Source organism: Perca flavescens, chromosome 16, assembly GCF_004354835.1.
Source record: "Perca flavescens isolate YP-PL-M2 chromosome 16, PFLA_1.0, whole genome shotgun sequence".
In the NCBI taxonomy this organism is placed as follows: domain Eukaryota; kingdom Metazoa; phylum Chordata; class Actinopteri; order Perciformes; family Percidae; genus Perca; species Perca flavescens.
This window is the reverse complement of record NC_041346.1, coordinates 26249670-26275488: the sequence shown is the minus strand read 5'-3', so window position 1 is coordinate 26275488 and position 25819 is coordinate 26249670. Positions and strand designations below refer to the sequence as shown.

Sequence of the window (25819 nt, the reverse complement as noted above, 5' to 3'; positions counted from 1 at the left end):
GTTATATTGCTGCACTGTATAACTAAATATAATGTTACTCTATATTATAAGCCTATTTTATGTTATTCTATATTATGTATGTAGGCTATGCTACATTGACTTGCATTATATTCTGTTCTATTAATTCAGACAAAACACTAAGTACCAGTAGCACTAGCCCACTTAATCAATTAGCCCGGTGCACACTGTTTACCTGTTGACTCTGCTGGGGGGGCTAATCAGATTCCAGGGGGGTCCTGTGTGCCAATAATTCAATAATATAACACACATTATTCTGAAATGGACCATTCTGCATAATTAATACTTCTACTTTTTGTATTTTAAGTATATTAAGATGTGAGTGCTTCTTCTACCACTGGTATGTACTGCGCTCCTCATGGAACGTGAACGCAACACCGTGTATGTGTGTGTGGGGTGCACCAGTTAAATCCCTCCCCGGATTTGACAACACGCACCTTGACTGCTTGTAAACAGAAGCTCACACGTGACACCGAGAGCCCGATTGTCTGCGAGCGGACAAAGAGCGACACAGTCAGCGCAAGCATCGGGTGGAGGTGAACGGCCAGGTGTCATGACAACCGGCGGTATCAAGCAGACTTTCGTCCGTCGTTGGCGCTGCTGTGTCCGAGCGAGTCTGGCCGCTTGAACTTCTTCATGTCTGGATCCCAAATCCGAGCGTGTGGAGGGATACCGACGTTAGCTGCGTTTTCTCCAGCTCGCACGCAGCTGGCAGCGGGTAAACAAAGCTGGACAGCCTTTGTTTCACCTCCTAATTTAGCTAGTCGGTTCATTCGCTTCAGCTGCGCCAAATTTTACTTTTCTAGCTAACGTTAGCTAACCGTAGCTAGCAGTAGCTTCGACATCAGATTTTTTTTCTTTTTCTTTTTTCTTTTAGCTAACGTTAATCTTGTCCGTTTTTCCACTGGCTGGATGAGATGTCATTCACGATGGAGGATAACTTGGAGTCCGAGTGGGTGTCCGTCCGACCCAGAGTCTTCGACGAAAAAGAAAGGCATAAATTTGTCTTCATCGTGGCCTGGAACGAAATCGAGGGGAAGTTCGCCATAACCTGCCACAACAGAACCGTGCAGAGACGGACTACTTTTCTCCTGGACCCGCTCCTTGACGGTGCCCCTGCTTGCGCTGTGCTTCTTTCCCCCGGTGCCTCCGTGGCAGAGAAACACGCAAAAAGTAAGAAAGATGTAGTTTGCCAAGCGGGTAAAGTTAAACCGCTCTCTGTCCCTAAAGGGAAGCCCACAACTAAGGCTGTTGTTGCGGACAAAAATGCTTTAAAACCCGCTGGTTCAAAGACCTCGGAGTGTGTCAGTCCCACATTAGGGTCCTGGGATATTGTGACACCGAAAGTAATGGAAATCGAGATCCTGGACCCGGTGGATTTCCAGGTCTCTGCGGATGATGCTGACCCAGGGGACGGGTACGGTGACGGCAGCAGTCGTGAGGACTTCAGCTGGGCCGGGGTGTTCTCCTTCCAGGACCTAAAGGCAGCCCACCTCCAGCTGTGCGCCGTCAACTCGGACTTGGAGCCATGTTTACCCTCCTTCCCCGAGGAGCAATCCGGCGTGTGGTCGGTGCTTTTCGGCGCCTCGGGGGTGTCGCAGCGGGAGACGGACGCATTGTGCTACCAGCTGCAGGTGTACCTGGGTCATGCCCTGGACACCTGCGGCTGGAAGATCCTCTCAGAGGTGCTTTTCTCCGAGAGCGAGGACACGGACGAGTACTACGAGAGCCTGAGTGAGCTGAGGGAGAAGGGCTATAAAGATGCTCTGGAGAGGGCCAAGAGGCGCATGCAAGAGGTGAATTAACTTGTGTCCATCATGTTGTTTGAATAAGAAGCATGTGTGACATAAATATTTTGGTACTTGATGTTTAAAAAGCACATTTTACACTCTTTAAAGCCAGCCCTATATTACATGGGAAGGCTTTGGACAACCGCAGAGAGCATGCAGTTTTTGGAGCATAATTGTGCCTCATGGCCTGTTTAATTCTCCTCCTCTTCCTTTGTTTCTCTCCCCCCCTCCCTGTGATCTACCATCTGTTGCTGCACGTTCACAGGCCTTGTAATATGATCTGGTCTGGCCAGACACCACACTCTAGTTGGCTGAACAGTTTGAAGGGAGTCTCATAGAAAAAAAACAGGAGAACAATAAGAGGCGGACCTAAAAAAAAAAAAAAAAAAGTAAAAATAATAATGTTTCATCACAGCTGTTGAGATTGTGTCTGTGTTAGTCCAGACAGCTGAAGAGACATGTAAGAAGTTTTAATTTATGTCTGTAGGGAATGTGGCATTGGTGGAAGAAGTATTCAGATCATTTACTTAAGTAAAAGTACTTAGACCATACAGTGAAAATACGCCACTACAAGTAAAAGTCCTGCATTCAGAAGTGTATCTGCAAAATCTGCTCAAAGTAAAAGTTGCCTACTCATTGTGCAGTACAGTGTTCCCTGTCAGTGTTTTTACAAAAGGCTTTTTTAAAGACTAATTTAGCTTAAAGGTAGGAGATTTATTTCAAAACCGAAATCCTTCAGTTTGCTGTTAAGAAAAAAAACTCCAGAGCAGCTCAAGTTGTTTCACATACGTTAAGAGTGTTCGGGAGGTTTTGATGAATTTGAGGCAGGTTTCGTCCCAACTCTCTGAAGTGCCTGTCTTCTGGCAGGTGTATTTGAACTAGTGTTGGAGGCGTTACGTTTAGCTGAACCTTCAATGCAAACAAAGATATTGTGGGCGCCCAAATATCTCAACACCGACAATATGTGTTGTGTGTTTGTGTGCGTTTACTTTTCCTATGGCCTTCATCTACAGCTGCTGCGTCTGTGGAGGCACAAAGAGGTTATGTTGGACACTGACCTGAATAAGACCTGGGGTACCACAGTTTATATAGCATGAGTTCGAAAGCTGGAAATTCCAGCACATCAATCGCAAAAAATAACGTTCAAAATCACCAAATTTGGAGATAAGTGGTTTTACTGAACGGGAACGGTATGAAAAATTGTAATCTGAAAAGTAACTAACCCTGCCAGACGAACTTAGCGGAGTGAAGAGATACGATGTAGTGGAGTTGAAATGTAAAGTAGCATAAAATGGAAATGCTAAAGTAAAGTACCTTCAGTACAGTGGTGAATGTACATTCCACCACTGCAAATATCACCTAGCTGTTAGAGTAGACCTGAGTGCGAAACCCCACTAGATTACTGCAGAAACTACTGAAAGGTCTAAACAGAATCACGCTAATGATCCGTGTCTCTGTGTGTGTGTTTTGAGAGGAGACAAAGCCCCAGGCAGTGTTTCACCTCCTTTTGTTGTTTTGTTAAACTGAATGACTCACTGCAAACAGCTGAGTAAGGGCTTGGTCCACATTTTCTGACACTTTTTGGACTAAAGATTGTCCGATTCAACAAGATGAGAGTTAATGAAGTTATGTTGGACTGTGGGGAATTATAAATGACATTTCTCACTCATTTTTAACAATTACTCGAGAGAAAATCATCACCTTACGCACTTACCGGTATGTGCTGTAAACCTCATGCAGCTCCTTCACAACACTTGCTACCTCGAAGAAGGGCCTATAAACTGGGATTAAAATATTATGTGATTAGAAGAAAAGTATAAGGAGAGCTTTACTTAAGATGCCTCTGTGAGTAGTGCCTGTTAGGGGTGGGAATCCCCAGAGGCCTCACAATACGATATCCTCACGATACAATATTGCTATTTTAAACCTATTGCAATATTCTGAGATAGATTGCAACTTACCACCTTTTTTCCAACTTCAAATGTTTCCCAATTTCAAATGAACTTTGTCAACATCTGTTTTATCTAAAAAGATACATTTTTCTGTTTGTTCATCTCGCTGCAATTTCATTGCCCACCTAATTGTGTGCCAAACCAAAAACACAGGAAAGTGTTTTCTAAACTGCAATTGCCTGTCATTCAAAGCAGAATATGGCAGATTTGCCGACTCAGAAATTCCCCCAGAAGCGGAGAGTTTTCATATTCAGGCTGTGAAACAAGTTGTTGTTGTTGTTGTTGTTGTTGTTGTTGTTGTTAAAAAAATGTAGAATTGTTTTTCTTGATTTCCTAAATTCTACGATGGCTAAGGAACTCTTTTGATGACTTTTGTGGGGCTTCATGTCAACAAAAATGCAACAAAAAGTGTACAAAAATGTCGGAAAAAGCAGCAAATTTACTAAAAGGGGACAAATGTCTGAGAAAGCCACAAAAACAACAGAAATGAGGAAAAAAGCAACCAAAATGTTTAAAAAAAAAAAAAAAAAAAAAAAGTGACATGCAGTAACAAAAGCACGTCAATAAACCCTACATGTCTGGCCCTTGGTGTGATTCTCTTTTTCCAGTGTGGCCCTTTGGGAAAATGAGTTTGACATCCCTGCTGTATATAATAAAAGATCAATACTTGGCGTCTGTGTATCGATACAGTACTGCAACAGAAAATATCGCGATCTATGCTGTATCGATTCCTCCACCCGCCACCCATAGTGCCTGTTAGCAAAAAGGGCATCCCAACCGATTTTAGTATTGCAGCCCGGCACCCATCGCTGCTATGGTGATGGTGGTTTTAGGGACCCTGGTTGTTTGGTGTGTGTGTGGAGCAGCTGGAGAATCAGTGTTGTGTTTCTTATCACAAGATGCAGCCTGAATCTCAGCCCTGTTTTGGGATGATAACTGGGCCAAATATGCAAACCGACAGACTGGTGGAAAACACTCCACAGATGTAGGGCATGTATCTGTCAGTCATTCACCAGAGGCTTTCTTATCTGTTGTTAAACAGAATTAGGCTTGCCTACAGCAAACCTGACACGTTGCAAGCTAATAGTTACATTTTAATGGCTTTGCTTTGAAGTTGTTATTGTGTGATGATAATGTAAAGTGTGTGAAAGCTGATTAAACATTAACTAAATTTAGTAATGAGCGGTGGATGAACTTGGAACCGCATCATTAAAGCAGGCTTGATGCTTTACTCTGTGTGAGTCTATTGTAAACCTGGCATGTAATGCACACGTTAAGGCTGCAACAGTTATTTCCATTATTGATTAATCTGCTGAGTAATCATTTGGATTATAAAATGTTAAACAGTGAAGAATGTCCTCACAAGTTTCCAGACCTGTAAGTTGACCTATATTTAAATGTCCTGTTTTGTGCAACCAACAGTTCAAACCCTAAAGATATTTGGTTTTTAATCCCTAAAGATATTCAGTGTTCATACACACATCACATTTGAAGCTGCAACCAGAGAGTCTTGAAATTAGTTTTTGCTTAAAAGCGGACAGTTATCAAAATAGTTGCTGATTAAAACTTCTGTCAAAAGGGTATTTTGATGAATCAAATAATGGTTTCAGCTAAGGCTGGGCAATATATCGATATTATATCGATATTGTGGTATGAGACTAGATATCGTCTTAGATTTTGGATATAGTAATATCGTATATACATAAGTGTTGTCTTTTCCTGATTTTAAAGGCTGCATGACAGTAAAGTGATGTCATTTTCTGAACTTACCAGACTGTTGTAACTGTTCTATTATTTGCCTTTACCCACTTAGTCATTATATCCATATTACTGATGATTATTTATCTAAAATCTCATTGTGTAAATATTTTTTGAAAGCACCAATAGTCAACACTACAATATGGTTGCTGTATCGATATCTAGGTATTTGGTCAAAAATATTGTGATATTTGATTTTCTCCATATCGCCCAGCCCTAGTTTCAACTGTAATGCCATGTAATTTCCTCACTCTATACATTTTACTTGGTGACACAAAGGGATAATAGGCAGTTAATGTACTACTGTATAATGGTGTGTTAATGTGTGTGTGTGCCCACACAGGTTCTGATTTGTCATGGTAAGTGTGCACCGTTTAGTTGTTGGTTTACATTGCATGATGCAGGTAGTTTTTTTCTTTTCATTTATGTTACTAACATTTTACACTACTTCTGTGTTTATCTTTGAGCTGAAAGCAGTAATATTACATGCCTCTGCTGGCTACAGTTAACAATTAATCCTCTTATGCAGGTCATCCCTACATGAAATATTTTGGGGAGGAAAATAGGCAAAATCATATGACCACATTGGTCATATGATTTTAACTGTAGGTCCGAATTTAGTTGATTCACAGGTGGTGGCAGCTCTGCAAAGAACCTTACCATTGAGTGCTATAGATAACTGGTATTACTGGTATTCCCCTTTTTAGAATCACATTGCATTTTTTATTTTTTATATATTTTTGCTTTTAAACAGAGTGCCTGCTCTGATCTCAGTCAAGGCGCGCTCCTCCTGTGAGATACTTGAATTAAAAGGCAGAGAGAAAAGTACTCCAGCAAGACGGCGCAGATTTAGTGCCGACAAACTGTAAGAGTTAGATTAATGACAGGGCTGCAGCGTCTATACTATAGCTCAGACCACTCCTGTAATTATGCACTCATTGCACTTTGGAGCGCTTTCGTTCAGACTGTGTAGATCGTATATACACAAGATCAACTCTATTTTAATGACCTCTTTCAAACAATTTGGAAAAGTAAGAAATAAACTACATTTAATGTCATGCTCACCCCTGTAGCTCAGCCAGTTTTTCGTATGCTTTAGTTAGTATTTTTGTTTGGAAAAACAGAAATATTGGTGATTTTTCAACAATAAAATTGTAATTAAATCAGGTATGAGACGACATGTGCTCCCTTTTACTGAATAAAGCGCCAATGAAAGCCATTGCGATGATGTCACCAGACTGCAATGAAAAACAGAGTTAAAAATGATAAGAGACAGGGGTTTAAACAAATGATACATACATAAACTATGTGAAAAGATAACCCGGTCTAGAGGCCCAGATGGTGCTTTGGAAATTGACCAGAATTTGGAGTGGCCAGGAGAGCTAAACCATGGTAATTTAGTCCAATGTTGTGCACTTAGTCTCCAGGAATATCTCCACGGCAGTCAATAACTAATGTTTGGTAACTTTTTATTGGAGTTTCTGTATTTTGTCTGAGCAACAGTCCAAACCCCAAAGAAAAACCAAAGCAGATCCTCCCATTTGGGAAGCTGGGACAAGGGGAATGTTAAATACAAAGCAGCTGCAAATTAATTTCTCTGTTGGCTAATCAATTGGTCAACTAATGGTTTCGACGGGTCACCCTGCTGCCTTTTCAAGTGCTGGCTCATCGGCCCACACGCCAAACGCTCATCGGCCCTCTGTCTTTTTGCCTTTTTCAATATCAACAAATAGATTTGACTATGTAAATACAATTACAGCCGGAATGGTGCATTGTAAAGGAACGGCTTGGTCATCAAAGGAAGCGGTGAAAGAAAATCCATTTTCAGAGATTACTTTCTATGCGGGCCGTTTTGTAAAAGTTTCATAACTTAAATGGCACATAACCCGATCCTTTGTTGCTTGCGAAGTTGCGTAGCTTGTGGCCAGGCAGGAGTCGGCTCATTTAGCCCTGGGGTTTTCCTGGTCAGCAGTGACTGGAGGGGCAGGGAGCCGGTGTACGGTTGGCCAGTGGTTACCAGGGAGACCCAGCCCAAGGTAAACAGTAGGAGCAGTGTTCGAGCTGAATCATGCAGTGTCTATCCCCAACATGGAGGGCTTTGGAAAGGCAGCCTGCAGTTAATAGAAGAGTCTCTATTCATATCCATAGCGCCTTGCAGAGAGAAGAGCACTTTACCCACCGCTTTAGACGAAGATTGGGTGGCGGCATATTTCAATATTATCTGAGGCAGAAGTGAAGGAGAAGTTTTGTGCTGTATGAATTGGAGCTACTGGTTTCTAAGAGCTGGCAGATGAATTGTATTTGTGTGTACAATAGCTGTTTTGATAGCGTTTATCTCAGGAACAATGAGCGCTCTGTGGATAGCAGGACATATGGTACAAATCAGCAACAGTTGGGGCCAATTTATTCTCATTGTACTGCACTCAAACAATATGTTTTTATGATATCTTACTGCCCACGCGCATGCTTACGGAGATTTTCTCACACTCTTAAATCTCACTTTTTATAGATTAGGTTTGGATTATTTTCTTGAGCTTTGAAAAAGCTTTTGTTTAGGACTTTTTTTTTTTTTAAATCCTGAATTGGACTCGCTACACACTGAAATCCAGCTTGCCATTAAAATCAGAAAAGCTAGCATCCACCCTTGGTATTATTTATAAGTAACCCTATTTTAAAAAAAAAAAAGAAAGAAAAAAGGCTCTTTTGTTGTACCCCTTACAATAGTTTCTGGTAATATATCAGAAGTGTGTCATTTAATTTCTTCTCGGTTGGATGTGTTTGAAGGATAATGCTGGTGATTTGCTTTATTTTCTTATTGCCAAGAAAGGTTTAAAGTAGAGATGGCCCGATACCATTTTTTGCTTTCCGATACCTGAACTTGCGTATCGGCCGATACCGAGTACCGATCCGATACCAGTGTGTCATATATTTTATTATGTTTTAACAACTTTATACTACTATCCCTGTATGGATGTGATATTATTTATATCTTTTGTCGTCGGTCTGGCTCAGGTTAAACTCTTTGTGAAACAACAAACGATGACTATATATCTCTCTATATCATTTGGTTTATAAATAAATAAAAAAAATGCTTGTTATAATCTCCTAAAGCCTGAGTTCATGTTTTCAAATATCTTGTTTTGTCTGACCAACTGTCCAAAACCCCCAAACTATTCAGTTTACTATCATAGACTCGTAAATCCAGCAAATAGTCACATTGTAGAACCTGGAGCCAGTGAACTTTTAGGATTTTTTTTTTTTTTTTTGCTTTAAAAGAAACTCCTAAAAATCATTATGAAAATAGTTGCAAATTAATTTTCTGTTCATCAACTTCTCGATATATAGTTTCAGCAAAGATTTTCGTCTGTAGTAGGAACCAATAGGCTCCGCGCTGAGTGCTAAAGACGGACTGGGGAAGAAGACGATCGAACACAAAACACATTGTTGGTTTTGGGCTTTTCATGGACTTTGTTGACCATAAGAAAAATATATAAATAACCTGTGTACCCTGTACCTATTTCCCTGCTAAGTCTTTCCTCTACATGTGTTTTTTTGTTTTGTTTTTTTGTCCCAGGTGTTGGATAGACACAAAGCCATGGACAGCATGGTGGAGCTGCTGCAGGTGTACCCCGAGGAGGACGAGGCATATGGAGAGCTGCTGGAGGCAACAACTCAGCTCTACCATTACCTGCTTCAGCCTTTCAGGGACATGAGGGAACTGGCAATGTTGCGCAGACAGCAGATTAAGGTAATACACACAAGCACAGATACAAATACCATCTGTTTTAGGGCTTGATTTAAGTAGGTTTAGACCTCGCTGTAGCCGGCTAACTGGTCTGTCCTGTCCTGGAACACACTATGACTGCCTCTCTGCTACAGCGTACTACGCCAGTTATGATGCTATTCTTGTGGTTTTAAAAGCCACGGTTAGTGCTGGGCAACGAGCCATGAACCACTGCATGGTAATGTCCTCCTTTGAGCCTCCTACCCTCCTAAACCCACTGTAATGACATTAGTAGCTGAGGAATCGTGCGGCGATGATGATGATGTAGTAGCCGGTCTGTGCTACCCTGTAGCTTTGCATCTGGGGGCTGAGGAGAGCAGAGGATCAGCCAGAGAGGCTTTTTTTCCCCCCTCCACCCAGAGCGGCTTAACAACCAGCATGAGTATTATTACAGCAGCCACTAAACCACTCGGTAATTTTGCAGCCTAAGCACACTCTTCTGTTTTCCACACTCTTTCCCCACTCCATCTTTGTTGTTTTTCCACAGGGCAATCCCTACGGTTTCTTTGAGGGGGGGGGTTCAGTCTTAACACATGCCTGGTTGGGTCAATAGGTCAGAGTACTTCACTCTCAAAGTACATTTACTCTTTCAGCAGCCAGACAGGAAAGGTAACATCCATTAAGCTAGACAACTAGCGCTGTAAACAGGAAATGTAATGTTCCCAAGGATTTGTTTTTTAGCCCATATTTGTTTACATTGTGGCAAATTGGCCATTAAAAATATGCCGAATTAGCGCATAGCAGCTCCTGTTTGCAATATGCAGATAGATGTACAGCCAACTGTCATTGGATTACTTTGATACTGAAGAAAACTTAAATATGTGATGATTAAAAGCTATAAAAAGCATCTTCTCTCTATGATTTCTAAGCAGATTTATGGACTGTTATTTGCAATTGCGTGTGACTTACATTTCCGAAGATACCATTATCTTTGGAAATGTAAGTCACACTGAATCTAAAAGTAAGTGTTATTATTGACTAAGTTAGAATTAAACCACTTCCGTTTGTTTTCACCAAGACGCACCTGTCCCTTTCCCCTCATGTCTCTCCCTTTTGTGCACATCACAGTTTGAGTTCTACAGTGGGCATTAAATCGAGATGTAGGACGCTTGTGAATCATCATCGTTTTGTGTCATCGCTGACAGGTGTAGCATTGCACGACTGCACCTTGCATTGTGGGACTGTTAGCAGAAAGTATTGTACTCTCCAAAGACACTATTTTTTTCCGTTCCGTTGTGGGAATATTTTAGAGCACTATATAGAACAGAAGTTGGACACTCAAATTAAATGACAGGCAGTAAATGTAGCGCACTATATACTGTAGTTAATAGGGAGTGATTTCGGACACAGCCTTTGTACCTCACCATAACCCATAACCACTACGTACCGGTGTGTCTGTTCCACATAACTTCATGAGTTGGAGTCCAATCCAGCGAGTCAGAAATAACACAACGGAGGAGAAAGTCAGTGATAGGACGGCAAAAATAACAAGCTTATCCAACAGTGAAGAAAAAAACATGAGCAGAACGTCTGTTTCTTGTTAGCCAGAGTGGTCGGGGAATCAACTTTGACTGGACTGTGCAACATGTACAGGCTTCGATATTATGTAATACAGTATTGAGTGCTGTTTAACTGGACACATGCTGTCTGTCTCTGTATCTTTATCCTTCTTCAGACACTTTCACCCTTTTTGTTGTGTTGCGAGTACTTTTCCATCTCTAAACTACATTCCTCACACTCATCCGACATCTTGTTAACCAGCGCAAGTGACTGTGTGGGTGTGTTTTAGTATTTGGGTTCTTGGGCGGATGCTGATCTAAATTAAGACATTTCACTGAATTGCCAACATTTTATGGAGCAGCTTTTTCTTAAAGGATCAGTCTGGTGATATTTTTGTTATTGTCAGTTAATGCCATGAAAAGACAAAAGCCAACAATGAATGTATCCAACAAGTTGTCCAAAAACCTTTTAAATACACGTCAGTGAGCCACACTGGCCGACCTCTTCCTTCATTACCATGAACACTCACAGTGTAGTTTATTTTGACTCAATCTCACACGCACCGTCCTGCTGACACAAATACTCACCAGAGCTGACCAACTGAGGATTACTCTGCTGCTAAAAATAGTACCCAACAAATGTACTATTTCCTCCATTTTGAGGGACATTTGCTAAGCACTACAGTGTCCAGCTGGTTTAATGAAATTATTTATCCTTTTTTTTTTTTAAGAATGAAACACCAACAAAAACATTGTTGGTGTTAGTCTTTTCATGAGATTTGCTGACAATAAAAAAAAAAAATAATAATAATCTAATCAATGTTTTTAACATCAATAAATCAAGCAGATTATTTTCTCAGTTAATCAGTGAATCTTTTGTATTATAAAGTATTGTTATAAAAAAAGTTGTGACAAAAGCCCATTGGGTTAGGGTTAGAAAATAAATAAATGCATTTAAATCGGCTTTCAAAAGCTAAAACCCCCAAGAATGTATTACTTGAATATCAAAGTAGTTGCCGATTTGATCGACTTGGACTACACCCTCGACTAATCCTCTCAGCTCTATCGCCAGCTCTATCTTGTAAGATTAACAATCTTGCTGACATTGTCGAAGAACATCTCTTAGAAATCTGTACTTCATTATGGGTAATGTAGTGTCCAGTGTCTTGGAGCTTGGCCCGTATTAGAGGCTAACATTTTGGATATCTGGGCCTAGGTGTCTTGAGAGTCCCCCCCAACTTTATAGAGCTGCATTACTAAATTGCTGGAAACTATGTTCCACGTCGCGTTTACTTAAAAACGCTGAGGTGTCCACCCCCCTCTTACCTGTTCGCCGTGTTTCTGACTTTATGCTTTATGAAGCTTTTTGAGAATCTGAGCTATGCACGATGCCAAAGTTTCCAGCTCAACCACCTGCTCCCCTCGGGGCGATCCAACGGCTGAAAACAAAGCTGTATGCAAATGAATTCTTGATGTCGGCAGAGGCGGTTGGTTTCTCCCAAACTGATGAGTCAGGGGATGGTGGAGCAGAGGGTGTTGGGGAATTAGGACACATGCTACTGTAATTTGCATGCAGTTTGCATTCTACTTAATGTGGCAGAGTTGATGTGAAAAGGACCAGAGCAGCAGAGTATCTGTTGCTTGATAGAATTACCAGCTGCCCTGACTTCATCTGAAAGTGTGAATACACGTGGACACGTGTGAGGTTGTTTAAAAGCCAACAGTAGTGCTTCAAGCTAAAAAGCCAGACTGGAGTTGAGATTCAATCGACGAGAGGCATCAAAGAGTAGAGCAAATGTTATATTGTAGGTTAGGAGAAGTTAATCTAGTGTTTTCAGCTGTGATTTTTCAAGGTTGTTGTATTCAGAGGCTACACAGGCTGAGTTGTACAGTGAATTAGGACTAAAACTAACAATTTTCAGTATCAAATGATCTGTTATTGTCTCGATTAATCGTTTGGTCAATAAAATGTCAGAAACTAGGGAAAAATATCCATCACAATCTTTACATTGCTTGATTTGTCCAGCCAACAATCCAAAATCCACACATAGTTTACTATTAGTTTACTATCACATATATTGTTGGGTTTTCTATTCCATTATCTATTATTATTATTATTATTATTATTATTATTATTATTATTATTATTATTATTAAACAGAGAAAAGCTGCCAATCCTCACAAATGAGAAGCTGAAACTTGACAATGTTTAACTTTTTTTGCTTGAAAAATCGATCAACTACTCAGTAAATCGTCGCAGCTCTACAGCCAAATGTTATCTCTTTAACTCGTTGTACTCTCCTCAATCGTAGACATCTGAGCTTTGAATCGGTGAATGAACGAGCAGATGGAGCAGTGAGCGAACGATGAATCGGTCGACAACAAAAGGCGTGGAGTATTTTGGTGAGCGGTGCTTTGTTGGACGGCCCTGCAGCGTGTTAGAGCGGTGTCCTGTTGCCTGGGAGGTCGGAGGGCAGCCATGAATTAAAAATGTGGTTTCACTGTAACAAGTCTGAGATACTATTGTACCACAGTGAGCTCCTGTTACTTTTCGACTGCATTATTAAGTGGCAACGGTTGTCATGGCGGCCCCTTAAACACCTGCTGTGTTTACCTCCAGCTTTCAAGCAGATTTTACACACAAGATTAAATAATATGCAAATGATGTAGCTCTATGACCTGCATTTAAGTAAATGGTGTACCTGAATGTTGCTTTGTATTGAACTAATTACATACATCATGACTCGCATGTCTAGGTATTGGCTATATAGATTAGGCTGCTGCTACTAGCGATTGTTTCCATTATAGATCAAACTAGTTTCTCAAGTAATCTAGGTATGATTTGGTCTTGTTTTGTCTGCCCAACAGTTCAAAACCTCAAGATATTCATTTTATGGTAATATAAAACAGAGAAACGCAGTAAACCATCAAATTGCAGATTGATTTTTTTTTTTTTTTTTTTTGTCGATCTTAGAGAGAAAGAGAGAGACAATCCCCCCCCCCAGCTGCCTGATAAACACTATTTTAACCAAATGAGATAAGGTACCACCATGACGGTATCCACGCTGTGATCCCAGCACTTTACCACAGGAGATGCCGTCACTTCTATTTTCAGAGTTTGACACGTCTGTGTTTTGTCACCACTAGCTGTTGACCAGAGGCGTTAAAGGAAATCAAGCAAATGACTTCTACTCTTCCCCCGTGGCTTCCTGCCTGCTTTTAGTTTAGTTTCAGTTGTACACAAGAAGGGAAGTTAAAAAAAAAAGGTACTAGAGGTGTAAATTATTAAAGAATTGAGTATATTTGACTCCACATCATCATTTAGGTATATAAAGGTGTTCTCAGTGACCTCATCTTTCCTTAGTCTTTGTCTCCCACTGTATGATTAGGAGTTGTGATGAATAAATAACGCTTGCATTGTGTATTATTTATGAGATCAGGGACTGGGTGACAGGTGAGTGGGAAAGTGCTTTATAGGTGATATTCCATCCTATCCGCTTATTATTCCGTCCAGTGCTTTTTTACTGCGCAAAAATGGGACTGTCCTTTTTTTCGTACAAATGTCACTTTGCCTGTTTTGCAGATCAGCTCTACACAATTCAGTTGAACCTGTTCACTGTTTTGCACAACAGATCTTATTTTCTTCTTTTTCTGCATCGTAGCGGCCTCCTTTGACGCTGGGATTTATTTAGTATTTTGTAGGTGCCAGGTTTTTGAAGGACGAAGAATGCACCAAATAAAAAAAATATGTCCATCTCGGCAGCATCTTTTTTTTGATCCCTTTTTTTTTTTGTCAATTGTGAGACTCCTTTAAACTACTTACATACTTGTCTTGTGAGAAGAGCTTTGAGGCGATTGATCGCCGCAGTATTTTTAAATTAGCTTTTTCACACTGTTTCCTAGTTTATTAAATTGATTTTGCACATTAGAGACTATTATTCTCTCTTCTCTCTCTGCATGTATCACCTTGTGCTGCAGCCTTGATGTTAACCGGAGTGCATTCAGTTTGTGTGTGTGTGTGTGTGTGTGTGTGTGTGTGTGTGTGTGTGTGTGTGTGTGTGTGTGTGTGTGTGTGTGTGTGTGTGTGTGTGTGTGTGTGTGTGTGTGTGTGTGTGTGTGTGTGTGTGTGTGTGTGTGTGTGTGTGTGTGTGTGTGTGTGTGTGTGTGTGTGTGTGTGTGTGTGTGTGTGTGTGTGTGTGTGTGTGTCCGTCCGTCCGTCCGTCCGTCCGTCCGTCCGACCAGTTGTTCTTTCTTTGCTTTAGTTTGACAACAACAGCATGCACAGAAGTTAAACAACTGATGGGTCAACGGCAGTGTGACCTGTCACCAGCTCTCCTGACGGCAAATGCCTCTGCCATTTGGTGCTCTGTGGGTGTTAGCATTATGTCTGTGGGTGTTAGCCTAAATGTTGGAGCCTGCTCTTCTTCAGATGTGTTCACATGTTGGTGCTTTGGTACTGTATGCTCTGTTAAAGGATACCTGAACAATGAGATCACTGCTTACGTATTGGGTTAATATAATTTTTCTCTTTTTGATTTCCCCCCATTCCTGGAGTGATTCATTTTTTCTTTTCTTTTTTTCTTATTTTTTTTCTTCTTTCCTAATTCCTGAAAGTGATTATTATTATTTTTTTTTTTGTTTTATGTCCAATACTTTTTTCTTTCTGGTCTCTGATGTAATCTTTCCTCCCCCATTCGCTCCCACTTTCACCCCAAAACCCCTCCCACTTCTTGTGCCTCACGTGCACACACACACACACACACACACACACACACACACACACACACACACACACACACACACACACACACACACAGCCCAAAACAGAGTATGCTGGCTGACATAAATCAAGGCATTTAAGGTTTGTTGGTGTTTATTTTTGAGCACCTTTGAGCACACATCTGTTGTACATTGAGCTATTAATCTATGACTTTATGTACATGAGGCCCTGTGTACATAGTGTTCCATGTGGTCTCCACTTGGAGGAGGGGGGGGGGGTTCAGTTCTTAGTCAACAGCCAGGACAGGACTCCACGTGGCACTGCTTAGCTTTTTTTCTGTTTCTCATTCTTTCTCACATGGCCTGACACGAGCTGCTGAAAAGTGAACTTGACATGTGATGTTGTGCCATGTAATATGGACTCCCTCTAGAGTGTATTCAGACTTGTCCTGTTTTGTTATCAAAGGTTCTTTTTCTTTATTTATTGTTCCACCAGCCCAGTAGGACACTAAAAGTTAGTGTTACTCTAAACATAAACATGCACAGGAATGCCAGGCATCGTCATTACCCCCATCTGCTGTGACGTGCTGGTATTACGTGCTGGTGTAGGACTGTAGTGTACCAGGGGTTCTTAGGGGAGAGTTGAAACGGGTTGCAGAGGTGTGTGTGTGAGGGGGGGGGGAGAGATACTATGTGAGGTGAAAGGGACTGATGCATGCAAGTGTTCTTAAAACAGGAAGTTAGTTATTGTAGTTTGGCCTGACCCAGATTCCATTTTATTTTTTAGACCTAGTGGGACTTTCTGAATTAATCATTTCGCAAATGAACGTCCATAAATCTGCTTAGAAGTCATACGTAAAAAAGACCCTGCTTTTAGAAGTACAAAGCAAGTGATTAGAAATCCTAGAGAAAAGGATGCTGTGGCGCCTGGATAGCTCACCTGGTCGAGCGTACGCCCCATGTACAAAGGCTCAGTCCTTGCCGCGGCGGCCGCAGGTTCAATTCCAACCTGCGGCCCTTTGCTACATGTCCTTCCCTCTCTCTACCCTTTCACATCTTCAAAATAAAAAAAAAATCTTTTACCTTAACAACCTGCATGAGAGTCATCACAATTTTTTTTTCCTACAGTATCAACCTAATCCAGTGATAGTTGTCTGTGCATCCATGGTAACACTGCAAACAAACAGCTAATAGCTAATTAGCAGTTTGCCAGATGTAAAACAAATATACAGGCTTAATGAGTCCAAAGCTAACTTGCTGAATCCATGGCAACATTACACTTCCTGTTTGCATCCACCAAAACCTAGGCTGTAAATACCTACCAAATAAATGTAAAACTAAAATATAATAATAGATTAACACAAATGATAAATGTATATAAACTAAGTGGTGATCTGGTGGGGGTCTTTGAAAACCCCTGATCCGTACTGGCTGAACTTTTGTTATCTGTGCTGAAGCAAATGTTGTATATTTAACCTGCTTCAACAACCTGTTCCCCCTCCCCCCATCAGATCTCGCTGGAGACGGAGCGCCTGGGTCCTCGCCGAGTGGAGAGCCTGAGGAAAGAGGATGAGGAGTGGCAGAAGAAGGCTCACGCCGCCGTTCTCTCCATACAAGACCTGACTGTCAAGTTCTTTGAAACCACGACTCGGGCACAGAAAGGTAAACAGAGAGAGGAGGCATTTCCTGCCTTTTTATAAAGCAGTGTGGGGCTTTTGTCTCCGCTGTGACCTTTGAACGTTTGTGTTCTATGTTTACGCCATAACAAAGTAAACACACACACACACACACACACACACACACACACACACACACACACACACACATACACATACACACACACACACACACCTCCAAAAGTATTTAAATCCTCAAACCATCTCCGCTATGAGCTGCTCGGAAACACGTCAACTGATTTCTGTTTAGGCATGGAGCAGGCTTCACTTACCCTGAGCTGAGGCACTATTCCATTGCTTTTAGATTCCACTTTTAGAGCTGCAACTGACGATTAGTCTTTGTTTAACCTGTAAATTACTTGATTAATCGTTCACTCTATAAAATATTAGAAAATGGAGAAAATGTTGAAAAAATATGAAGAGGTTTTGTCTGACCCAATCAACCAAACTATTTAGTTTAAATGGAGATAGAACAGAGAAAAGCAGAAAATCCCTAGCATTGGAGAGGCTGACACTTTAAAAAATTACTCAAAAGGATTAATTGATTTTCAAAATAGTTGCCATTTAACCTGGCATTTATCCACTAAATTATTAATCAACCAATCATTGCAGCCCCACTTTATTTCTGTGTTGCAGCTCTGAATGAGCGGATGCGTGCTGACCAGAGAAATTTTGGCAAGTCGGCGTGGGCAGCGGCGGTTGAACGCATGGAGCGGCTGCAGTACGCGGTTTCCAAAGAAACTTTGCAGCTGATGAGGGCCAAGGAAATCTGCCTGGAACAGAGGAAACATGGCTTAAAGGAGGAGGTAAAGTACACCATGACACACACACACTCATGCTACTCACAAGAAAGTTTATCACAGATGTAGATCAGAGTGGGTTCTTAAAAAGCTTGGGATACGCAAGCCACAATAACCAGAGGTGGAAGAAGTTGTCTGTCTGTCTGTCTGTCTGTCTGTCTGTCTGTCTGTCTGTCTGTCTGTCTGTCTGTCTGTCTGTCTGTCTGTCTGTCTGTCTGTCTGTCTGTCTGTCTGTCTGTCTGTCTGTCTGTCTGTCTGTCTGTAAGAAGGGTTGTCTGGGTTTTCCGTGATAGATAACGGTTTGTTCAGTGACCTCCTCTCCACCACAGCTTCAAATGTGTCCTGTTTGCAGCCAATAACAGAGCCCGCCTTCCTGATCAAGTAAAAGTTCTCCATCTAAAAACTACACAAGTATTGGCTTTAAAACATACTTAAAGTTCCAAAAGTAAAGTTGAGAGAGAGAGAGAAGGAAAAAAGCAAGATAATGGACGTGTTGGTAAAATGACCTCATGGCTCCAACATCCTGCAATGCAGTGAAAAACATCCTGGTGTAACAGTGGAGATGACTCATTGGGAATTACTGTTGGGGTCAAATACTTGCTTTGCACGTTTACAGTACATAAACAGTACATGTTGTCTGCTGGAGTGGTGTAGCTCAGCCCTTAGAGAGAGAACAGGAACACTGACTCAGGTTCAGTATTCACTGGTGTTTAAAAACAAATCCACAGACAGGAAGTAGTGCAAAATCACCCAGCCTGTGGCATATGCCCTCTGGTCTGAGGTAGAGCTGTCTTCCTCTATAATACCATTTGAATTTTACTAGATTTTTTTTTATATTCAAATAATATTCAACTATTTAATGGTCAAATGCAGCTTGTTAAATATGTACTACACTAATCAGACTTATGCATTGTCAATGCCACTATAAGCATGTGGTTGTTGTTACACGTTCTGTCCACTAGAGGGACTTCTAACATTAGCCTGAAGGGGACCTAAAACTATTTCCCATCCTTCTTCCGATTTCCAGCCGCAGCCTGTCACTCCCCCCTGTATGCTGACGTTACTCTGTACGTAGTGTTAGCTCACAATGCTTTGGGTTTCTCACTCCCGTACTTATTGTTCATCAGACGTGACATGAGAAGACGGAGATTGGCTGCCGTTAGTCAACCTATTTACAAAATAAATCACATTTGAATAGTAATTTCAGCATTTGAATAGTATTGATTTTTTTTTACTATTCCAATTATATTCAACTTTCGGAATTCGTTCCAACGTCCCTAGTCTTCGGTAGAGTAATGATGCCATTGTGTGTTGTTGTTGTTGTTGTGCTGTGGCGTGTAGATGCAGGGTCTGCAAGGTGGGGAGGAAGCCATGCTGCGTCTGGACCAGCTGGAGGCCCTGTACTACGAGCTGCAGCTGCAGCTGTATGATATTCAGGCAGAAGTGCTGCGCTGTGAAGAGCTGCTGCTCAATGCACAGCTGCAGAGTCTACGGAGGCAAATGACAGGTGAGCATCTGTTCTGTTCTTTAAGGGCTCAGTGGGAAAGACTGTGTTGTTGATGGCATCAGTCTGGCTGATATTATCAAACGATCTGTGCTCATTACAGATATATTGATATCAGAGTGTAAATGGGCTGATAGGTAACAAACAGTATCAGTACAGAAATGTTTAAGATGCCAGACAGCACTGACAAATGTATTATTCAACTGTAAAACATGCCATTCAGCACATATCTAACTCATAATCCTTTAAAAACAAATGTAAGGCATCAAAAAAATCCATGGTGTTAGTGTTAAAAGATAAATAATGGCCAATAAAAACACGATAAGTACTGTATCGTGTTTTTATTGGCTTCAAAAAATCTAGTAGTGCTGAAGCTTTGCATAACTGTAAATGAAATTAACAATTAACTAATTTTTTTTTTTTTTTTTTAAACACAGTAAATGTTTTGAACCCACTCTGATCTTTTTTTAGTTTATTACATTTATTTATCTATCAGGGACCATAACAAATCCCACACAAACAGAAAACATGTACCACATTTTGCTAATATAAGTTTTCTAGTAAAAAGGCCAGCAAAACATTTAATTAGTAACTTTAATACGGCTACAAGTGTAGCTTTTCAGGTAGCTCATTAACAGCTGAATGAACTATTGTTTGTCTCCTTTTCAGGTTCTTTATACCAGCTATATAAACTGAGAACCTGTACAGTACCAGCAGTGTTTATAAACTGAGAACCTGGACAGTACCAGCAGTGTTTATAAACTGAGAACCTGGACAGTACCAGCAGTGTTTATAAACTGAGAACCTGGACAGTACCAGCAGTGTTTATAAACTAGAAACCTGTACAGTACCAGCAGTGTTTATAAACTGAGAACCTGGACAGTACCAGCAGTGTTTATAAACTGAGAACCTGTACAGTACCAGCAGTGTTTATAAACTGAGAACCTGGACAGTACCAGCAGTGTTTATAAACTGAGAACCTGGACAGTACCAGCAGTGTTTATAAACTGAGAACCTGGACAGTACCAGCAGTGTTTATAAACTGAGAACCTGGACAGTACCAGCAGTGTTTATAAACTGAGAACCTGGACAGTACCAGCAGTGTTTATAAACTGCATTTTGATGAATCTGCTCTGATGTTGTCCCAGAGCGACAGGATGAGGTGGTGTACTACGATGCCTTTGAGAGCCCCGATGCCATGAAGGGTGACGAAGACCCTGCCACCCCGCCGTCCCCCCTCCGAGATGAAGAACTCGGCGTCTTACAGCAGAGGACACGGCAGCTCGAGGCCCGCAGGGGCCGCATCACTGCCAAGAAAGTCTACCTCAAAAACAAGAAGGTAAGCACCGACGACGAAGACGCCTCTGGAAAGTCTTTTCAAACGGCTCCACAGGTAAGTTTAGTGCATCATGCCTGTGCTTTTTCTTCTTGAATAGGAAATCTGTATTGTCAATCACAACCAGAAGATACAACAGCAACAAGGTAGCCATGGCGAGTCCCTGCAGACACTGCAACAGGTAAGACTCAAATATTTAGCATTTGGAGTCTGGGGCTGCATCTGGTAGTGTACTTCCAATGTATACGCATTTGCAAATTTAGTTTTATGAATCTTTGGTGTAGTAAATACAGAGTAGCAATTAATAGTGAGAAAAACACAAAATAAGAATGTATATTAGTTTTAGTATATAATTAGTCTTGGTTTAATTTTTAATGATAAGTACTTCACGGAGGGCTTAAAGGTCCCATGACATGCTGCTTTTTAGATGCTTTTATATAGACCTTAGTGGTCCCCTAATACTGTATCTGAAGTCTCTTTTATATAGGCCTTAGTGGTCCCCTAATACTGTATCTGAAGTCTCTTTTATATAGACCTTAGTGGTCCCCTAATACTGTATCTGAAGTCTCTTTTATATAGACCTTAGTGGTCCCCTAATACTGTATCTGAAGTCTCTTTTATATAGGCCTAAGTGGTCCCCTAATACTGTATCTGAAGTCTCTTTTTATATAGGCCTTAGTGGTCCCCTAATAATGTATCTGAAGTCTCTTTTATATAGACCTTAGTGGTCCCCTAATAATGTATCGGAAGTCTCTTTTATATAGACCTTAGTGGTCCCCTAATACTGTATCTGAAGTCTCTTTTATATAGGCCTTAGTGGTGCCCTAATACTGTATCTGAAGTCTCTTTTATATAGACCTTAGTGGTCCCCTGATACTGTATCTAAAGTTTCTTTTATATAGACCTTAGTGGTCCCCTAATACTGTATCTGAAGTCTCTTTTATATAGACCTTAGTGGTCCCCTAATACTGTATCTGAAGTCTCTTTTATATAGGCCTTAGTGGTCCCCTAATGGTGTATCTGAAGTCTCTTTCCCAGAAATTCAGCAGAATTACAGCCACTAGAGCCAGTCCCACAATGAGCTTTCCTTAGGATGTGCCATTTCTGTGTCTGTAGATATTGAGGAGGAGAGAGGGGGGGCAAGGTGGAGGGGGGTGTGGCCTTGACCAACTGCCACTTTGCTCGTTTGAAAGCCATGATGTCTCTCTCTCTCTCATGGGTGGGCCAAATTCTCTGGGCGGGCAAAGCAGAGAAAGGGGAGGTAACCTTGCTCCTTATGACCTCATTTAAGGGTTAAGGTTACATCATTTATTATGAACATTAACGGTATGGCGTGCAGCTGGAACTCAAAAATTATAAATCATGATAAACCGGAAGTAACGAGAGGAGAAAAGGGACATCTTGCAGTGTAATATTACGTTTATTACACATTGTTTGCACCAAACCCAACACTCTCACACATGTTACTACATCAGATCTACTCTGTTGTTTTCCTGTAAAGGGGGGTGAAGCTGAGGAAGATGATGAAGCCAAGAGCAACGCCAGAGTGAGCCAGGAGAGGCAGAGGACTCTGGACCGACTTCGCAGCCTCAAACAGGTGAGAACTCGGACATCCACTAACGTTTAGCTCCGTCAGCTTCTTCTGAAGAGTACCTTGTTGACCCGCGACTGATCCTCGTGTCTGTTGACTCTCCATGTCAGCGTTATCCCGGCCAGGTGACTCTGAAGTCCAGCCGGCTGCGTCTGAGTCAGCCTCACAGCCGGAGGAGAGCCGGACAGCAGCCCAGCACTCACTCGGCCAGCGTTCAGACCGACTGCATCTCCGATCTCCCAGAACTCTCTGCTCCTCCTCCGCCCGATGTCTGCAGCTGCGACAGCGTCTCTTTACCGACAGTTGAACTCGAAAACCTCGACTCTTCACCGCCATTCCTCTCACTGCCTCCCCTCTCAGACTCTCCATCTGTTCTTTCCCTGGGTCCGCCTCCTCCTCCCCCGCCTCCCCCGCCTCCTCCACCACTTCCTTCCCCGGAGGAGCAGCTGCAGCAGCAGCAGGGTAAGGGCAGGGAGAATAATCCCAGCCCAGTGCGGCACCATGAGCGCAAGTCCGAATCGTCCCCTCTGCCCCTGGCGCCGTTCTCCCCTCGATTCTTTGACAGCAGTCAGCTGCAGACGGCGAGGAAGAAGCTGAAGAAGACGGCCTCGCTGGACTCGTCTCAGTGGAGGAGAGGTGAGGAGAAAACTCACATCTTTCACTTCATAATCATTCTGTTGACGTGTATCATAATAAATGAAAAGTCTTTGGTTGAAGTTATAATCGCTAAAGAGATATGTTACTGATTTAAATCCAGTTCGGTGTCATGGAAGTGTGGACAGTAGGGCTGGGCGGTGCAGAGAAAATCCAAATATCACAATATTCTTGACCAAATACCTTGATGTCGTAGTGCGACGATATTGTATGGTTGACTATTGGTGCTTTAACAAAATGTTATTTACACAATGAGATTTTTAATAAATAATCAGCAGAAATGATTTAATGACTAAGTGGGCTAGAAAAGTCTGGTAAGTTCAGAAAATGACATCACTTTACTGTAATGCAACCTGTAAAACCAGGAAAAGACACCACTTACCAAATTACAATATTACGACATCCAAAATCTAAGACTCTATCTAGTCTCATATCGCAATATCGATATAACCTCGATATATTGCCCATCCCTAGTGGGCCGTGTGTTTAGGTTACCCACTGGTTTTCTATCATACTTGTGGCTGGTATGATCGTTGAACGGGTATTAAATTGCATTCTAAAAAGTCTCTACCTTGTACGTGAGGCTAACTGTGTCCACGGCGTGTTTCTGCAGCGAGCTCCCCCATGGACGAGGTGCTGGCCTCTCTGAAACGGGGCTGTTTCCACCTGAGGAAGGCCGAGCTGCGAGTCCTGGCCCCCGACCCGGACGACGACACCGACAACATCCTGGCTCAGATCCGGCAGGGCGTGCGGCTGAAGAAGGTGCGGACCCGGCCGGAGCAGCAGCGTCACGCCAAGGGTTTCCCCCACTCGGCCGACGCTCTGACGCGCAGCATCCACGAGGCCCTGCGGAGAATCAAAGAGGCTTCGCCGGAGTCCGAGTCGGAGGACGAAGGCCTCCCGTGCACAGACTGGGAAAACTAGTTTGGCTTATAGGAAGTTTTTTTTATGGATACGTGGAGCCAAAACGAAGAGAAAACAAGCAGACAAACCAGGGTTAAATCACCTGGACATACCTTGGTGCAATTTGTTGTTTGTAAAGATGGACCACTAATCTTTTTTTTTTTTTTTTTTATGTCGTTGCTGTGGCATTCTTGCCGAGGATACAACCTCTAACCTCTCATTATGTCAGTCTACATGTCCGAGTCGTACTGTAGCTTGCTGTGATGGGTTTGTTTTAGGAAGTGAGTATTTAGTTTTTACGTTTCTCTCGCTTTCAACGACACGGTAAGCATTCAGACTCTTCACTGAACACGTGTGCTGTACACTTTTTACATTCAACTACGTGACAACCATTTCTACTGTATCTTTCAGTGCATAAAAGGCCTGAACGTTCATGCAGGATAGGCCAAATCCCACTTGGAGTAGTTTGACATTTTGAGGGAGAAAGCTGCTGGCTGTAACTACAAATCGGCGTATTTCCCAAAATGTAAAACTAGTTGCTAATTTGGGTCATTTTCATCATCCCGGTGGAAAGAATGCAAAAACTTTTGATTAGTGCATTTAGCAAATCAGACATGCCTGTTTTTAGCATTTTCTCTTTAGAAATAATTAATAGATGCAGCATATTGAGTAAAGTATAATATAACAAGAGGAGAAGATTTTGGGGGAAGGACATACAACTCAAATTCAATCTCCATAATCTGTTCTGAAAACACATTGGTTTAATAATTGTAGTTTTAACACGGTCAGCAGCAGCTGGAGCAGCAGCAGCAGCAGCGGCTCATGGAGGTAATTGGCGCCAGATTGCTGAAATTTGCTTCAACTTACAATATGTTTAGACTCAGTGTGACTTAAACTTCCAGAGGATGTCCGTATCGCCGATGTCCATCTCGGACTTAGAAATCATAGAAAACTGCAGAACTAGCCTGATAATAATCACGTTTTAAGTTTTCTTCAGTATCAGAGTAATCCAGTGATAGTTGTGTGTACATCCAGGGGTACACTGCAAACAGGAACTGCTAACCGCTAACTCGGTATACTATTTTTAATGGTGCCAATTTGCCAAAACTTACTCTAATGACATTACACTTCCTGTGTACATCACACAAAGCATCATGGGAAATGTAATTGCACAATTTAGAACAGGATTCTAATAATGGGCGTGACCTAATCCTTTATTTCCTGTATTCATGCCAGACTTGGAGAGTCTTGGAACTTTGAAAGTTCAACATGCTGTAGCTGGGAGCGAGAGAGTTCATGTTAGTGTGTTTTCCAAACAAAGCGTTTACCTGCAGCCCACACAGGCTCGGACTGTAAGAAGCTCAGCACAGCTGGGTCAGAAATACAAAGTAAACTTGGAAATGCCAACACTGGAAATATTAGCACACACCGCTGTAGTTTTTCAGATAAATATTCATAAGAAACATCTGTTGACTTGTGCATCCTCTGCTTTTCCTCCTCCAAGGATGCCATTTTAACCAGGACAGTATTTTTTTATATATATATATATATATATATATATATATATATATATATATATATATATATATATATATATATATATATATATATATATATATATATATATATATACTAAACCATTACTTGAATCTAGCTTTAGTCGTTTTCCGTGATCAGCTGATTGTGCTGTCACTCTTTGAGATGGAGAAATGGATGGATGTAATATTTTAATATTATTATTCATCACAGGGGTTCCCTGTGATGAATAATAATGGCCTCTGTTGTGATCATCCTGTGAGGATTCATTACCGTTAAGTTACTCTTCAAGACCCAAA

At 41.6% G+C, this 25819-nt stretch overlaps 1 protein-coding gene across 1 annotated transcript; it reads left to right on the top strand.

Moving 5' to 3' along the window:
* Window positions 1-428: 428 nt before the first annotated feature.
* Window positions 429-25500, top strand: jmy (junction mediating and regulatory protein, p53 cofactor). Its single transcript, XM_028601602.1, has 10 exons — window positions 429-1814; window positions 9093-9266; window positions 17032-17182; window positions 17833-18002; window positions 19338-19503; window positions 20649-20839; window positions 20937-21017; window positions 22338-22433; window positions 22538-23063; window positions 23695-25500. Exons 1-10 carry the CDS (start codon window positions 936-938, stop codon window positions 24003-24005), a joined length of 2745 nt encoding a protein of 914 aa, XP_028457403.1. The 5' UTR covers window positions 429-935; the 3' UTR covers window positions 24006-25500.
* Window positions 25501-25819: the final 319 nt, after the last annotated feature.